This window comes from Bombina bombina, chromosome 3 (assembly GCF_027579735.1).
Source record: "Bombina bombina isolate aBomBom1 chromosome 3, aBomBom1.pri, whole genome shotgun sequence".
NCBI lineage: Eukaryota > Metazoa > Chordata > Amphibia > Anura > Bombinatoridae > Bombina > Bombina bombina.
In genome coordinates, this window is record NC_069501.1 from 948,060,358 (window position 1) to 948,079,788 (window position 19,431).

General features: G+C 36.9%; 1 protein-coding gene across 1 annotated transcript in view; it reads right to left on the bottom strand.

The window, feature by feature from the left end:
• The window catches only part of EPSTI1 (epithelial stromal interaction 1), a 257,977-nt gene that overhangs the window by 168,106 nt on the left and 70,440 nt on the right, over nucleotides 1-19,431 (bottom strand). Inside the window, exon 3 of the mRNA XM_053707975.1 lies at nucleotides 4,528-4,611. Coding sequence (XP_053563950.1) covers nucleotides 4,528-4,611 — 84 coding nt within the window. The remainder of the gene's footprint in view (nucleotides 1-4,527; nucleotides 4,612-19,431) is intronic.

The following is a 19,431-nucleotide window of genomic DNA, read 5'->3' on the forward strand; positions in this document are numbered from 1 at the left end:
TCCGGAGGTCTATGAACTGAAGGCTTGCTGTCGAAGAAAACTTTATTAAATATAGCATTCTATATTTAATTTAACTGTATACATTACATTTTTTATAATGTTCTTAATCTATAACTATAGATATTTCTAACATTTAGTCCCCAGCTTTCCAAATACAAAATATTTCTACATGATTCTCGTGTCAAATATTGGACAACTATGTAGGCTCAAAACAACTTTTAACAAAAGAAATACACTTTCAATAAATTGTATTGTTTTCAATGTATTCGAAAAATTAAATGAGCTAGCAGAATATTAGATTATAGCTCTCTAGGTAGGCAAATAATAATTAGTAATGGCTCACTGGATAAGGTAAGGATACTACTAAATGCTGCTTTTATGCTCAATTCCTTTTATATTTTATTTTAATTTAGGTATGACTATTCAATGTGTTTTTTATTACAAAATCTCTAGCTATGGTTATAAAGAGTGTCATTAAATCTATTGATTTTGGATTCATGCTCTAACAATAAACATTTGGACCTCTCTATATTCAAGTTAATACCCTCATTTTCAGGCAATCTTTAGAATCTAGATCATACAAAATCAAATTGAAATTCGACCTAGGAGTATCAGATCGCATTAACACTTATTTACTGTAACCCATAATACCCATATATTTTATCATAATCACAATCCTCTCTTTGAAGGGGGCCCCTCACCCATATAAGTTAATCATAAAGTCATATATATTTAATAAATTTCAAGTGAGTGCCTAGATCACTCATTCTTTTTCCTTAAATTTGTCTTTTATTCTTTAGATCATGATAGCATTAACAATAGTAAACAAACAGTATAGAAAAAACATAAATAAAGTTTACATTTATTCAGGCATATCTAGTGGGTGTTTTTATTTATAATTCTGCACATATATTTTTTAAAAGAACTGTCTTTCCCTGACTCTGGAATTCTGTATAACACATAAAACACGCCTTACTCCTACTTTGTATGCTTATTTTGGCTAACCATGTGCATGCAATGATGATTAAGGAAAATTTAGTCATATTAAAGAAACATGGTGATGAGACACTAAACTTCTATAAAGTGTTATAGAAACGTATATTGTCTGGTACACAACTGTATTTATGTGGCAATGTCACATTGAGTTGTGGCAATACTGCATTGCAGTTTCTGAGTAGACTTTAACTATGTGTTTAACCTCTTGTGGGGGTAAAAACATTCTTATAGGCAGCCATAAGTGCATCAATAACATAACTCTTAATAGCATTTTTATTATTATTACCCTAGTATATCACTTTTATTAAATAAATGTATAAGTTTTGGAAAATTTTAGAAACCCTTTATGAAGTCAGAGACAGTAGGTCACGAATCAATAAGAATATTTATTTTACTTTGCTTTTGTAAAACAATGTGCTATTACACATAACTTACAAATGCCCCACATCGTGCAGGATTGTGATGGGTTGGGAGATCTAAACTGTTATCCTCCTACAACCAAGTTTTAAGGGGCTTATGAGCCATGCCCATATGAGCAGTGCTAACACCAGGGTAACGAACATTGGCAACCTCAGACTGCTAGCTAATGTGCTTGCCAATCCCAGGACCGCATACAATAAATTACAGATACCCATATATGATGTAGTGTGTGTGTATCTGTATGTATAAGTGTGTGTGTATCTGCATGTATAAGTGTATGCTATGTAGTGTGTGTATCGGCATGTATAAGTGTAAGCTATGTAGTTTGTGTGTGTATCTGTATGTATAAGTGTGTGTGTATCTGCATGTATAAGTGTATGCTATGTAGTGTGTGTGTGTGTATCTGCATGTATAAGTGTAAGCTATGTAGTTTGTGTGTGTATCTGTATGTATAAGTGTGCATATCTGCATGTATAAGTGTATGCTATGTAGTGTGTGTATCGGCATGTATAAGTGTAAGCTATGTAGTTTGTGTGTGTATCTGTATGTATAAGTGTGCATATCTGCATGTATAAGTGTATGCTATGTAGTGTGTACTTGCATGTATGTGTATGCTATGTAGTGTGGGCGTGTATCTGCATGTATAAGTGTAAGCTATGTAGTGTGTATGTGTATCTGCATGTATAAGTGTAAGCTATGTAGTGTGTGTGTGTATCTGTATGTATAAGTGTGTGTGTAAATCTGCAGTTATAAGTGTATGCTATGTAGTGTGTGTGTGTATCTGCATGTATAAGTGTAAGCTATGTAGTGTGTATGTGTATCAGCATGTATAAGTGTAAGCTATGTAGTTTGTGTGTGTATCTGTATGTATAAGTGTGCATATCTGCATGTATAAGTGTATGCTATGTAATGTGTACTTGCATGTATGTGTATGCTATGTAGTGTGTGTGTGTATCTGCATGTATAAGTGTAAGCTATGTAGTGTGTATGTGTATCTGCATGTATACGTGTAAGCTATGTAGTGTGTGTGTATATATCTGTATGTATAAGTGTGTGTGTAAATCTGCAGTTATAAGTGTATGCTATGTTGTGTGTGTGTCTGAATGTATAAGTGTAAGTTATGTAGTGTGTGTGTGTATCTGTATGTATAAGTGTGTGTGTATGTGCATGTACAAGTGTATGCTATGTAGTGTGTGTGTATCTGCATGTATAAATGTAAGCTTGTAAGCATCTGTAGTGTGTGCATCTGTATGTATAAGTGTGTGTATCTGCATGTATAAGTGTGTGTATCTGCATGTATAAGTGTAAGCTATGTAGTGTGTGTGTATCTGTATGTGTAAGCTTTGTAGTGTGTGTGTGCATCTGAATGTATAAGTGTGTGTGTGTGTGTATCTGCATGTATAAGTGTAAGCTATGTAGTGTGTGTGCATCTGTATGTATAAGTGCATGCTGTGTATAAATGTAAGCTTGTAAGCTTTGCAGTGTGTGTGTGTGTGTGTATCTGTATATAAGTGTGTGTGTGTGTGTATCTGCATGTATAAGTGTAAGCTATGTAGTGTGTGTGTATCTGTATGTATAATTGCATGCTGTGTATAAGTGTAAGTCATGTAGTGTGTGTGTGTGTGTATCTGTATGTATAAGTGTGTGTGTATCTGCATGTATAAGTGTATGCTATGTAGTGTGTGTGTTTCTGCATGTATAAATGTAAGCTTGTAAGCTTTGTAGTGTGTGTGTGTGTGTGTGTGTATCTGTATGTATAAGTGTGTGTGTGTATCTGCATGTATAAGTGTAAGCTATGTAGTGTGTGTGTATCTGTATGTATAAGTGCATGCTGTGTTGTGTGTGTGTGTGTGTGTGTGTGTGTGTGCATCTACATGTATAAGTGTAAGCTATGTAGAGTGTGTGTGTGTATCTGCATGTATAAGTGTAAGCTATGTAGTGTGTGTGTATCTGTATGTATAATTGCATGCTGTGTATAAGTGTAAGTTATGAAGTGTGTGTGTGTGTATCTGTATGTATAAGTGTATGTGTATCTGCATGTATAAGTGTATGCTATGTAGTGTGTGTGTATCTGCATGTATAAATGTAAGCTTGTAAGCTTTGTAGTGTGTGTGTGTGTATCTGTATGTATAAGTGTGTGTGTGTATCTGCATGTATAAGTGTAAGCTATGTAGTGTGTGTGTATCTGTATGTATAAGTGCATGCTGTGTTGTGTGTGTGTGTGCATCTGCATGTATAAGTGTAAGCTATGTAGTGTGTATGTATCTGTATGTATAATTGCATGCTGTGTATAAGTGTAAGTTATGTAGTGTGTGTGTGTGTGCATCTGCATGTATAAGTTATGCTATGTAGTGTGTGTGCATCTGCATGTGTAAGTGTATGCTATATAGTGTGTGTTTCAGTTTGAGTGTGTGTACACTGTGTAGATTACACTGTGTAGATTGTGTTACTGTGCATTTTTGATTACTTTAAAGGCTAGAATTTAGACTATTAATGGGGAATGCAGAGAGCACTTTTAAAGAATCTATTATTAAATGTCCAATTAAGATTAAAATATTTAGCACTGTCTCTGCAAAGGCTAATTAAATACAGAGCTCATATAGCCAGTGGTTTTAGCTTGTGTTTTATTTGCTGCAGAGGAATATTAAAGATATGACTTTAATAAGAATTTTATTTAGATTACTTTGGTCTTATGACTTTTTAATCCCCATCCCTGCTCCTGCTCACCCCATATCACACTTTTGCCGAAGGGGGGTGTCCCTCTTTTGAATTTTGAAATGTTGGGAGGTATGGTAGTTAGCTGTTATAATATAGATGCAGCTCTATTGATTATAATGGAGTTGAACTTGCAACTCAGTGCTGTGAAGAGGGGGAGGGTCCAAAAAAAAAGTAATTTAATTATTTTAGAAGAGATGTTGCACAAGTTTTTTCAGCAACATTTTAGTTTGAGGGACATATTTTATCAAATCTAGGCCTATGGCTACATATATATATATATATATATATATATATATATATATATATATACACACACTCATTTAAACGTATCATACTATGTCTGTCATGTCTGATAAATGTCACAGCACAAAGACACTGCAGCAATTTACTTACCAAGCTTCTTCGGAGTGAGATTTATAGGCCCTGGTCTATGAGCTTCTTTCCAGTGCTCCAAATCTTCTAATTCCTTTTTAGCCACTGAAATAAAGATAAAAACCTTACAGAATAGTCTTGATATCTCACTCTCAAATTTAAATAAAAATCTTCCATTGCATATCTATTAAAATACATATTCTAAGAATTAACAGAATTAAAAAAGAAAAGGTTTGCATTGTGTTGATGATACAATAAACTTTGGAACATGCATTATCTTTTGATAAATGCAATCATTTTGTCTTGCATGATTCACTGTCACGAAATCAAGTTCCTACACAGAAAAAAAAGATAATATACTAATCTGAAGCAATTAAGCAAATAGTCAGGAATACAGAGTTTCAGAATTTGAGGCAAAATGTAAAAGTAAAAAGGGGATATGTAGAAAGCAGAGATGATCCCCAGATAGAAGGACACACATAGTTCTGATCCAAATAAAAAAATATTTATTCAGTTTTAAGCTATTATAATCTCATTAATGAGATTTATATCTCTAGGAAAGTTAATTCTTATTCAGCTTCAGAGCAAAACTTGGGAGAACAATATAGCTATTTAGAATGCAGTACAGCTACTAAAATAATATATAAAACTTCTTGTATAGAATAAGTAGCACGCTAACTGTTGCGTGCAAGCGATAAGGGGTTTATCGCAGCTCTTTGTGTGCATCAGAAGTAGCGCCTATTACAAGTTAAAAGTAAACGAGTTAGTTTGAGCGCAATTTAATTAAAACACGCTGCAAAAATGCAAATTTATATGCTTATATACATATCTATTTATGTGTTGATATGTGTGTATATACACATATTAACACATAAATATATATGTATATAGTCATATACATATATATATATTTAAAAATTGCTACCAATCCTGCGCTACTTACCCCCTGCGCTGCATGAGTGTGTCATGGCATGAGAACAAGGCTCCCATTTGAGTCTATGAAAGCACACTCTCGTAAGCGCAATGCTTCCCAGCAATGGGAACGCAAGCTCACATTTGCATTTCTTTCAACTTGTAATACCAGCGCACATTAGCGCGCACTGGAATTACTAAGTGGAGCGCTAATATTGCTTTCAAGAAAGAGATATTTAGCACTCCACTTGTAATCTGGCCCTAAGTTTTTAAAAGGTTCTATACTGAGTTTTTAGATCAGTATTTGTGCATATTCTTCTTTATAGTAGTGTCTATTACATACAGTTATATGAAAATTGGTGTGCACTGTCCCTTTAAGGAGAGGGCTGAACAGGGTGTTTCATGGGTGTGAGTGGAGTTTCTTCTTAATTCTTATTGAAATAAGAATATTATGCCTGTAGGTATCGCGGTTCCATCTTCTCACATGTGGGACTGGCAGGTTTGCTTCAAAATACACATTGCACTTATTAAAGTGGAGAAAAAAGACATGTATGAGAATCTAGGAACTAATGCAAGGTAAATTACACACGCAAAATTTTTTTGCTATCTGTGCCGGGTGTTCCTTTTCGCATTCACTCTCCCCTGCATGAATTTGCATTCTGGTGAGCACCAATACTTTCTATGGAGGTCTATGGAGTTTAGCTTGCAACTATAGGTCAATTATTGGTTAAGCATTATTCTTAGATCATTTTTTTTTTGTTTAAATATATTTTTATTGAAAAAAATTTCAGTTAACATTTACAAGCATATGAAAAACAAAATTCAATAAAATTTTACCGTTTACAAATAGTATTGTTATATTATGTTAGTCATTTCTGTGAAAGAACTTAGGGGGAGAGGGGTATGGAGGGAAGAAAGATGGAAAAGAAATGTGTGAAAGGTTGTAGGGTTTTGAGAGAGGATAGAGAGCAGAGGAGGAAGGGAGGTATAATGTTATTCCTTTGTATTTAATCTTCTTGGAGATAGAAGTACGTTTTGGAGATCTGTAATAGCTAGGGTTTGTATTTTAGTAAAGTGATGTCAGTACAGGTTTAAGATGTTCTTTGCTCCCATAAAAAGATGATATCTAGTATAAAATCTTTCTTTCCCATGTAGCAATAATGTCTCTTTTCTAGGGATAATACATACGTCACTTCAGTCACCCATTGGTCAAAGGTAGGGGTGAGGGCTTGTTTCCATAACCGAGGGATAATACGTTTTGCACATATGAGCATCAGTTGGAGGAGTTTCCTATGGTAGACACATTGCAATTTAGGGACTTGGTTTAGTAAAATCATTGTAGCCGAGAGAGATAGTTGTGTGCCTAGTGTAAGATTAATGCAGCGTTCAATTTGAACCCAGAAAGTGGATAATTTGTTGCACGACCACCATATATGGGAATGTGTGCCCACTTCACCACAGTGTCTCCAGCAGCTAGAATTTGCTCCTGGGTAGATTTAATTTAATTTTTGGGGCGTGAGGTACCAGCGTGAAATGATTTTGTAATTAAGTTCGGTCAATAAGAGTGAGGTTGAGAGGGAGTGAACATTTTGAAAGCATCGAAACCAAGTATCTTGTGGGAGCTGGACTTGAAGCTCAGCCTCCCATTTAGATGTGTAGGAGGGTAGCTTGGGTGCTTGTGAGGTTCTTAGAAGTTTATGTGTGAGAGAGAGAAGAGATTTCTGGATGTCTTTTGTAGTGCACAGTCTTTCGACTGGACTAAGTGTACGAAGACAATCAGTCTTATGGTGATTGTTCATAATTGCTTGTCGAATTTGGAAGTAGGAGAACCAGTTGTGAAAGGGGGGGCTTATTGAGTCTCTCAAGGCAATTCTGTCTTTTATTTGGGATGATTCCGTAAGTAAAAATATTGGAATATTTTTAAGGGTAGCGTCTTCAGATTCGTATCTAAATTGGTGTTGGGGGAAAAAGAGTGTATTGTTCATTATTGGAGTCATGGGAGAGACCGGGGTAGAAAGAGTGTTCGGGTGCTAAATAAGAGAATCCCATATCGCCAGTGTGGATTTAATACAATCATTAGCTGTATTCAAATTGGGTCTGTGTGTTTTAGGGAGCCAGCATAGGTCCCGCATTCCTCCTAGTTTAAGTAGATTTGCTTCTATTTGGATCCATATTTTAGAGGGGGAGCTATGATTCCAAGAAATTATGCGTGTTAGGTGTGTCGCTTTATGATACTGTGCTAAGTTTGGAACGTTCAGACCACCTTCCTCCTTTCTTAAGTACATGGTGTGTCGTGATAGTCTTGGTTTTTTATAAGCCCAGATAAAAGATTCCAGCATCCTTTGTTGGGCGTGAAGATAATTCCTTGGTAGTGTTATAGGTAGGGCTTGGAATATATATAAGTATTTAGGAATTATCATCATTTTTATTGTATTTATACGGCCTATCCAGGAGAGGTGACCTTGCTTGTGCCAAGTATGTAAGAGAGAGAATACGTTTGTTTGAAGTGTTATGTAGTTATCATGAAATAAGTTTTGGGGGTCTTTTGGGATGTTTAATCCTAGATACCTGAGAGAATTTGTAATGGGAAAGGGAGTATCATGTCGGATATAGTACATTTCTGTTTGGCTTAAGTGAGTGGGGATGATACTTGATTTATCCATATTTATAGAGTAGTTGTAAAATTGTTTATAGGTTCCTAAGACTTGTATCAGGGCTGGCAGAGAAGTTAGTGGTGTTTGTAACGTAAAGATTATATCGTCCGCAAAAAGTAGACACTTTTGTTGAATATTGCCAAATTGAATGCCCAAAATATTTGGATTATTTATAATTTGGATAGCTAAGATTTCTACTGTAAGAGCAAATAAGAGGGGAGATAGGGGGCATCCTTGCCTGGTTCCGTTAGAGATTGGGAAAGACTGTGATATTATATCATTAACCTTAATTGTGGCCAGCAGCTTATTATATAGCGCCTGTATTCTAGATAGAAATATGTCTGAGAGACCAAATTTTGACAGGGCCGACCACATAAATTGCCAGTCGACCCTGTCAAAGGCCTTCTCGGCATCGGTAGAAAGCAACACCAGTGGGCTAGATTGCTCTTGAGAGAGAAAAATTGTGTGTAGCAGTCTGGTGGTATTGTCTTAGATCATTTTTTTATATCTGTCCATGTTCGGGTTGATGTCATATTTCTCGCTATTCTGATTAATTTTAGATCATCAGGTTCTAATAGAGTAAGCATAGAGAACTGGAGGAACTATAATGCACTATAACAGGGTTTACTAGGTTGCGACTTGTGTGTGTGTTCTAGGAAAGTGCGTGTGTGGTGTTTGTGTGTGTGTGTTATATGAGATTGTGTGTGGTGTGTGTTGTATGAGAGTGTGTGGTGTGTGTTTGTTGTATGAGAGTGTGAGGTGTGTGTGTGTTGCATGAGAGAGTGTGTGTTGTATAAGAGTGGGTGTATTGTATGTGAGTGTGTGGTGTGTGTGTTGTATGATAGTGTGTGTGTTGCATGAGTGCGTGTGGTGTATGTGTTGTGTGAGAGTGTGTGTGTGTTGTATGAGTGTGTGTGGTGTATGAGTGTGTGTGTTGTATAAGAGTATGTGTGATGTGTGTGTGTTTGTTGTACGAGTCTGTATGGGGTAGATTTATCAAAAGGCTTTGCAAGCCTTTCGACCCCATACGTGTCACGCCCCACCACTCTGGATGTTGCTCGGGAAGTGGCGGTTGTTGCTCTGGCTGTTGCCAAGGATGCGGAGGTTCCTGAGAGCGTGTGGCGATGACGTCATCAACGAACGTCTCTCCCCCTCTGAAGACGGTCTGGATCTCCTGTGGCAGGAATCCTGCGCCTATGTAAGTTTTTCACTTAATATCTTCACTGCCCAAGTATAGGTGTTGCTTAGTGTGTTCATGGGTGTTGTATTACTTTATGCTAGACTGCTATACTGTTGCTGAACTCTGCTTGTCTGACCACTCTGCCTGCTTAACCCCTGAACTGCTAGATTGCTATACTGTTGCTGAACTCTGCCTGTCTGGTCTTTCTATTGGTTTACCCCTGAACTGTTATACTGCTGGATTTCCTTTTGTTGCTGAACTCTGCCTGTCTGGTCCTTCTATTGGTTAACCCCTGAACTACTATACTGCTGGATTGTCTTCCTGTTGCCGCCAAGGACTACCCTGCCTACTGTGAGTACTGCTTACTTCATTTTACAAACTCTCTCTGCTCTGGGATATTTCCTATCATTCCACTTGATGCCAGGATACTGGCCAAGTTTGGTCTAATAAAGGAATATCCCACGAGCATTACAATTCGACTGCAGGTTGTCACAAGAGAACCTGCACGACGTATTTAACAAGCAGCAGTCAATGCTAAATTCCGCCAGGGGAATTCAGACCGCCAGAGGCGAGCTGCGGCAGACAGGGGCACGTATGTGCGCCCCTGTCTGCCTCAGATTGATAAATCTCCCCCTATGTGTGTTATTACGTATACAACACTTTCAAGTTTGACTAAAATCAGGAATAGAAGTACACACACATTTTAGTCACTTTGCGAACAATTGCAATTGCAGCTATCTTGTATATTACTTCAGAGATTTTCAAACCAAGCATAAAAAACAAAATTTTTGCTAACCTGATAAATTTCTTTCTTTCCGGATATGGAGAGTCCACAATGTCATTCAATTACTAGTGGGAATATCACTCCTGGCCAGCAGAAGGGAGGCAAAGAGAAAAGCTGTTAAGTGTCACTTCCCTACCCATAATCCCCAGTCATTCGACTGAAGGCAAATGGAAAAGGAATAACACAAAGGTGTAGAGGTGCAGCCTGAGGTTTAGTAAAAAATAACTGTCTTAATAAAGGGTGGGGTCATGGACTCTTCATATCCGGAAAGAAAGAAATGTATCACGGTGGCGGGAGCGGGTGGGACCGCTACACTATAGAACATAAAAAGTGTAATTGATGGAGGGGGAAATATTATCCAAGGGATCTTGGAGGGGGTAGGTTATGGAGGGGGGGGCAGCTGCACTACAGTACCCAAGATGGTGCAAATAGGTAGCGAGGGGGGTTAGAGATAATAGAGAGCTGTTTGGGCGGATCAGGGAGGTTGGGGGCTAAGGGGGGATCCATCACTGCTGAATAGATATTTTAAAAAAAACAACAAAAAAACAAAAGAAAACCTTTTATTTTAGTACTGGCAGACTTCTAATTACCAAAAAGCAATGCCAAAGCCATATATGTCTGCTATTTCTGAACAAAGGGGATTCCAGAGAAGCATTTATAACCATTTGTGCCATAATTGCACAAACTGTTTGTAAATAATTTCAGTGAGAAACCTAAAGTTTGTGAAAAAGTTTTTGAAAAAATTAAAAAAATTTTTTTATTTGATCGCATTTGGCAGTGAAATGGTAGCATGAAATATACCAAAATGGGCCTAGATCAATACTTTGGGTTGTCTACTAAAAAAAATATATATATATATACTTATTGCCCTATAACTTGCAAAAAAAGCAAAGAACATGTAAACATTGGGTATTTCTAAACTCAGGACAAAATTTAGAAACTATTTAGCATGGGTGTTTTTTTGGTGGTTGTAGATGTGTAACAGATGTTGGGGGTCAAAGTTAGAAAAATGTTTTTTTCCATTTTTTCATCATATTTTATAATTTTTTTATAAATTATAAGATATGATGAAAAAATTGTATATTTAGAAAGTCCATTTAATGGTGAGAAAAACGGTATATAATATGTGTGGGTACAGTAAATGAGTAAGAGGAAAATTACAGCTAAACACAAACACTGCAGAAATGTAAAAATAGCCCTGGTCCCAAACGGTCAACAAATGGAAAAGTGATCTGGTCACTAAGGGGTTAAAGTGACAGTCTACTCAAAATTAAACTTTCATGATCCAGAAAGAGCATGCAATCTTAAAGGACCATTCAACACATTAGATTTGCATAATCAACAAATTCAAGATAACAAGACAATGCAATAGCACTTAGTCTGAACTTCAAATGAGTAGTAGATTTTTTTTATAACAAATTTCAAAGTTATGTATATTTCCACTCCCCTTGTACCATGTGATAGCAATCAGCCAATCACAAATGCATATACGTATAGTCTGTGAATTCTTGCACATGCTCAGTAGGAACTGGTGACTCAAAAAGTGTAAATATAAAAGACTGTGCACATTTTTTTTAATGGAAGTAAATTGGAAAGTTGTTTAAAATTACATGCTGTATCTGAATCATGAAAATTTAATTTAACCTGAGTGTCCCTTTAAACAACTTTCCAATTTACTTTTATCATCAAATTTGCTTTGTTCTCTTGGTATTCTTTGTTGAATGTTAAACATAGTTAGGCTCATATGCTAATTTCTAAGCCCTGAAGGCCACCTCTTATGCCAGTGCATTTTGAAAGTTTTTACATCTAGACAGTGCTAGTTCGTGTGAGCCATATAGCTAACATTAATAGAAAGGATGAAGCAGTAGTCGTCCTAGTGTGAATAAAAGTCCAATCTTTATTTCTCAGTTAAAACATCACAGCAAAGGGTAAGAAGGTGCAGGCTGGTTGACTAGTTTCGGCAGAGTGCCGTAATCATAATCCTGCAGCCACTTAAAATTGTACATATTTAAAGGGGTTTCCAAACACAGTGATTGGTCAATGTTGGTGGGAGTGTGAATCCACTCCCTCACATAATTTAACCTCTTACTAAACTTTTATCTAGACCTGATCAGAGATTTGACCTTGTTTACATAGAGAAAGGCATTAGGAAATAATGATCACAGATGATCAGTGCATTTATGCAGGCTCAAAAATATATTTAGATATATATATATGTATCTAGTGCATATGGAAAGATATACAGCACATACTCATATGTTCACAACTATGTCATAGATAGTGGTAATATAATATAATATAAACAAGTATGCACATATTTATAGAAAATATATAAAATATATAAAATATATATAGCATCGGTATGTAGATAATCTGTATTCATGCTAGTATAATCGTACATAAATGCATACATGGATATAACAATAATGGAATAATGCAATATGCTATTTGAATAGTTAAATAAAACACATACAATAATAAACACATTTCCAAGTCATATATTCCTAAACCTATAAAATGCTTAGACCCTAAACAGTTTTAGTTCAAAACTCAAAACTAGTAGTCTATAAGCTAAATATTCCATTATTTTGGCTATGGAATTGAACTCATATAATCTGCTTAAAGTATGTTATGCAAATTGTATGGTATTATGCCCAAAATCTATAGACATATGTGTTTGTAAACAAAGTACTAGTGTATGTTTGAGAGTAGTGCATAAGTAAATATCCCTAAATACTAGGATGTATGAAAAGTGGCCCAGAGCAGAATTCCCTCTTATTTTTATGAAAGGTAAGTCAGTGTAAACTGATCAGGTCTAGATAAAAGTTTAGTAAGAGGTTAAATTATGTGAGGGAGTGGATTCACACTCCCACCAACATTGACCAATCACTGTGTTTGGAAACCCCTTTAAATATGTACAATTTTAAGTGGCTGCAGGATTATGATTACGGCACTCTGCCGAAACTAGTCAACCAGCCTGCACCTTCTTACCCTTTGCTGTGATGTTTTAACTGAGAAATAAAGATTGGACTTTTATTCACACTAGGACGACTACTGCTTCATCCTTTCTATTTTTGTTCTCTTTGGGATCACAAGGAGTCCCTCATTTGGCAGCAGTTTTTCTTTAGTTCCTCACACACAAGCGAAATCAAGTAGATCAGTGGTTTTCGATTTTCGAGTTTTCTGGGAACCTGATTGGCTGACCGCGACACACCCCCGGCTTCACAGGCCCCCGATGACGTCACACGCTACGCTACGGAGTTCCGGAAGTCTGGTACTGTAGGGGATCCGGAGTTAAGCAAATCCTTGCAGGGGAACCGGCAGTTCAGCCGTTGTTTGTCCCCATTTAGGAGCACGCCTCTGAAGTATTCCTCACTACCGGACACGGACCACAGCGAATCATTAAGGCAGAAGGGTGAGTTTTGAATTTCACCCTATTCTGCAACAGTGGATGCCTGAAAGGACTGGGGCGCATATATGAATTATAATTCCTGATTGAAGGGGGTGTGTTGTGTTACTACTATTTACAGCCTTGGTATATGTGGTTTCTATTACTCATCACTGATGTCCTGGCTTTGAGTGCTACCATCCTATTGAATGTGACTTTATATCTGGGACAATTTCTCTCATTTATTACTTTTTATCCTTGAAGCCCAGTATATTACTCACACTCTGGATTTGAGGACTGTGTGTTTTTCTAGTTCATCTGTAACATTTATCCAAGCAATATGGAAGCATCGGGTAATACACAGTATTATTCCCTCTTACCACCTAATGACTCAGATTATGAAGGCCTAGAATTAGAGGACTTTTTCAAGAAAGAATCTCAAGATATTAAACTGGGGGATTTGTTTTACTCCCTGGAGATCCTGAGGCTTAAGGAAATACGTTTAAAGCTTGATACTTGGCTCATAAATAAATACTTGGACTTAAGTATGATTCCCAGGGGTCTAAGGGTTAGAAAATTCCCCAATTTTGATGTTGGTAATAATGAAGAATTGATTTGTGAATGGAATAGCGTTTTGTCTGAATGCTCACTCAGATTAATGGGAATTCTTGTTAGGCTGAAAAATGAGCAGCTGCAAAAAGTTAGACATGAAATTACTGCATTACAAATAGAACTTGGTAAATTTAAGGAAGCGAGTGAGTATTGTGAATTTGACAGAATGTTAATTGAAGTAGTTGAAACATCTAGGAAAGAACTTATTAACATAAAGCATACCAAATTTCTGCGGGATCAGAGGGACTACCATGAGAATAAGGTTTACATTTGGCACAAACCTAGGAGATCTAGAAATAGATCAAATAAAAATAAGAGCATTGACAAAAACAACCCTGAGTCAGATATAGAGACCAGGGAGGTAAAAAGTGGTCCCTCTAATAAACACAGAAAGAATAAACAAAAGAAAAAGGTTACCTTTGTGACAACTGACACAACAGATGATGATCAGTCTTCTTTTGCTGCTTCTACATCTGGTGAAGACAATTCAGGATCAGATGGGGAGGGTATTTTAATGTTACCAACCCCTGAAATACTTACACAAGTAAGCATGACAAATGCTAATGAGAACTCAAATAGTATGGCAAAAAGAGGCGCTAGGTCTAAGATCAGTAGCTCTCCAGCACACAGACCACCAATTGGTGCCACAGTAACAGATACTATTAGTTCCAGGGAACATATCACAACAGGAGTGACCCCAGAGAATTACACTCAGGTTTTTCGGCCGGCCCTAAAACAAAAAACAGGGGGAGGGAAGGGCCCCAAGCATGTACAACACAGATATACCCTCAGGGACAACAAGAACGGCAGCAAGCCCAAGTAGGCAATGTAGTAAATTTATCAACACATATACTTACAAAAGCAGAGTACAAAGTGTTAAACTATGGTTTAGGGTTCTGTCCTAATAACAGCTTTAATTTGTTTAACACTATTATTGACTTAAATAAGTTCATTAGAAAGCTCACTTTGGAGAAACATTTCTCTCTGGAGACAGAGAATAATATCGCCAGTAGTCCTACTACACAAGAGGTTGCTAATGCGATATCAAGTGATGTAAAGGAAAATCTTAATTTTTCGGACACTTGTGATATTATTACTCTGGAAAGTCTTCAGTCAGAGGCCTATCACAGTGAAAATTCTAATAACATTAATTTTCCTAGATTTAAGGGACAATCTACTTTTTATCCCATACATAGTCGTGGGAAGTCCCTTGAACTGTTCCACAAACGAGTAGTGGAGGATCTCACATCACTACACCAGTCTAAAAGTGTGAAAAAACATAATCTAACAGTAAATGAAAAATTGGCATTAAACAGTCTTAAAAGTAATGAGTCCATCGTCATAAAGAACTTTGATAAAGGCGGAAGTGTTGTTATTATGGACAAAGTATCATATATCTCAGAGGCCAAAAGGCAACTTGAGGATACAAGTACATATACCACACTGACATGTAATCCAACTGCTAGATTCCAAAGAGAACTGTATAGTCTATTGGATGATGGTGTACAATATGGCATTATGGATGGTGAAACACTGAAGTATCTCAATGTGGTAAATCCTATTACTCCAGTGTTTCACCACTTACCCAAAGTACATAAAGGATTGACAAATGTAAAGGGGCGCCCGAACGTTTCAGGCATTGGCTCCCTTTTGGAGCCGTTGTCTGAATGGTTGGATGCCATTTTGCAACCTATTGTCCTTGATCTACACAGTCATATCAAGGACACTACTCATGTTTTGCAACTCTTTGAAGATTTTACATGGACAGCTGACCACAGTTGGTTAGCTGTGGATGTGATATCTTTATATTCCAGTATCCCTCATAATTTGGGTATTAAGGCCATAAAGTACTTTCTAGAGTTACACTACAATATTGAGGAATATGTAATGGAATATATACTTAAAGTCACATCCTTTCTGTTGCAACATAATTATTTCTATTTTGAGGGCACTTATTATCTGCAGAGACAAGGCACGGCAATGGGGGCTAAGTTTGCCCCCTCATATGCCAACATCTTTATGGGTTGGCTAGAAAGATGTTTTGTCTATTCAGATAGCAATCCCTATAGGAAACACATTAGCCTATATAAACGTTTCATTGATGACCTGCTTTTGGTATGGACATCTAGTGAAACGGAGGCTGAAAGTTTTGTGCGTTACCTCAATGAGAGTGACAATGGGGTTAATTTTACCAGTGAATGGAACAGAAAGACGATTAATTACCTGGATATCTCCCTAGAGGGAGAGATTGATACAGGAAAAGTAATTACCCGTCTGTACAGGAAGCCTATTTCTGGTAACACGATCTTGCATAGTAAGAGTGCTCACCCGAAACATGTCTTCAGGGGAATAGCCAAGGGACAGCTATTACGGACTAGACGAATTTGCAACACAGATACAGACTTCAAGAAAGAGAGCAAACATATGGCAGACAGACTGATTGAGAGGGGATACCAGCCCAGCATGATCAATAATGTGGCTAAGTAAGTGGGTAGTGTGGATAGACAGGACACTCTTACACCTAGGCCAAATAAAGGGGATGATAATAGAACTCTTTTTATTACACAATATTCATCGGAATACAATGAAGTTTGTAATATTATAAGAAAATACTTCCCAATACTGCGTGGAGACAAGGCTTTAAAAAGAACTGTGGACAAAGGTTTTAAATGTGTTTATTCCAGAGGTGTCACCTTAGGTAACATCTTGTCCCCTTCCCTTTTACCACAAAAGGAAGTATCAGCTACATGGTTGGCCGTAAATGGCACATACAAATGTAGCAATGGTAGATGCAAAGCCTGTGACTACATAGCAGAGGGAAGAAACTTCTATTCTTATGTCACTAATGAAACATTCGAGACTAAAGGATGTATTAGATGCTCTACTCATTTCGTCGTGTACCTCATTGAATGTAGCGAGCATTGCCGGCAGTATGTGGGCATGACTACCAGGGATGTCCGTACGAGAGTACGAGAACACCTGGGTTACATCAAAAATGAGAAAACAGTCTCAGCACTGTCAAGACATTTCATTGAGGTGATGTTAGAGCATTTAACTGGAGGGCAATTGAACAGGTTAAGCAACCATTCAGAGGTGGGAATAAAGAGGAAATTCTGGCCAGACAGGAAGCCTTTTGGATTTTTAAACTCCAAACTCAGGTACCAAAGGGCTTCAATTCAGAATTTGATCTCATCAACCACTGGCATTGATATATGGTTTGTGACACTGTGATTTATTTTATTTTATTCTATGGGCCTATTCCCTGTCCCACAAATGCCACACTGGTACCCTTTGCATATTGTTTCACATGCTGGGTTGGTATCCAATCAATTTAACACCACCATTCTTTGGTGGTTACCAAATGATGCTAACAGTTTACACTGACTTACCTTTCATAAAAATAAGAGGGAATTCTGCTCTGGGCCACTTTTCATACATCCTAGTATTTAGGGATATTTACTTATGCACTACTCTCAAACATACACTAGTACTTTGTTTACAAACACATATGTCTATAGATTTTGGGCATAATACCATACAATTTGCATAACATACTTTAAGCACATTATATGAGTTCAATTCCATAGCCAAAATAATGGAATATTTAGCTTATAGACTACTAGTTTTGAGTTTTGAACTAAAACTGTTTAGGGTCTAAGCATTTTATAGGTTTAGGAATATATGACTTGGAAATGTGTTTATTATTGTATGTGTTTTATTTAACTATTCAAATAGCATATTGCATTATTCCATTATTGTTATATCCATGTATGCATTTATGTACGATTATACTAGCATGAATACAGATTATCTACATACCGATGCTATATATATTTTATATATTTTATATATTTTCTATAAATATGTGCATACTTGTTTATATTATATTATATTACCACTATCTATGACATAGTTGTGAACATATGAGTATGTGCTGTATATCTTTCCATATGCACTAGATACATATATATATATCTAAATATATTTTTGAGCCTGCATAAATGCACTGATCATCTGTGATCATTATTTCCTAATGCCTTTCTCTATGTAAACAAGGTCAAATCTCTGACCAGGTCTAGATAAAAGTTTAGTAAGAGGTTAAATTATGTGAGGGAGTGGATTCACACTTCCACCAACATTGACCAATCACTGTGTTTGGAAACCCCTTTAAATATGTACAATTTTAAGTGGCTGCAGGATTATGATTACGGCACTCTGCCGAAACTAGTCAACCAGCCAGCACCTTCTTACCCTTTGCTGTGATGTTTTAACTGAGAAATAAAGATTGGACTTTTATTCACACTAGGACGACTACTGCTTCATCCTTTCTATTTTTGTTCTCTTTGGGATCACAAGGAGTCCCTCATTTGGCAGCAGTTTTTCTTTAGTTCCTCACACACAAGCGAAATCAAGTGGACCAGTGGTTTTCGATTTTCGAGTTTTCTGGGAACCTGATTGGCTGACCGCGACACACCCCCGGCTTCACAGGCCCCCGATGACGTCACACGCTACGCTACGGAGTTCCGGAAGTCTGGTACTGTAGGGGATCCGGAGTTAAGCAAATCCTTGCAGGGGAACCGGCAGTTCAGCCGTTGTTTGTCCCCATTTAGGAGCACGCCTCTGAAGTATTCCTCACTACCGGACACAGACCACAGCGAATCATTAAGGCAGAAGGGTGAGTTTTGAATTTCAACCTATTCCGCAACAGTGGATGCCTGAAAGGACTGGGGCGCATATATGAATTATAATTCCTGATTGAAGGGGGTGTGTTGTGTTACTACTATTTACAGCCTTGGTATATGTGGTTTCTATTACTCATCACTGATGTCCTGGCTTTGAGTGCTACCATCCTATTGAATGTGACTTTATATCTGGGACAATTTCTCTCATATAGCTAACATTGTCTCACTCCTGTGGAGTTACCTATGAGTCAGCACTGATTGGCTAAAATGCAAGTCTGTGAAAAGAACTGAAAAAGGGGGCAGCTTACAGAGGCTTAGATAAACTACAAGGTAATTACAGAGGTAAAAAGTATAATAATAACCGTGTTGGTTATGCAAAACTGGGGAATGGTTAATAAAGGGATTATCTATCTTTTTTAAAACATTAAAAATTCTGGGGTAGGCTGTCCCTTTAAACAAAACAAAAACATAACAAGATTTTAAAAACAGGCATTAGAGGGATGTGATTAGTTCTATATGTAAATGCATACTGGAGATAATAAATCCATGTCATCTGATAAAGCTAGTAAGCTACCATTCTGCAAAGATAGAGTAGTGTGTAGAATTAAATGAATGTTAGAGTAATACATTAATTATGAAGAGTTTGTATCTATGAGAATTAGAAAAAACATAAAGTGACAATTGTAAAAGTGTATAAATATTCTATGTTTGTG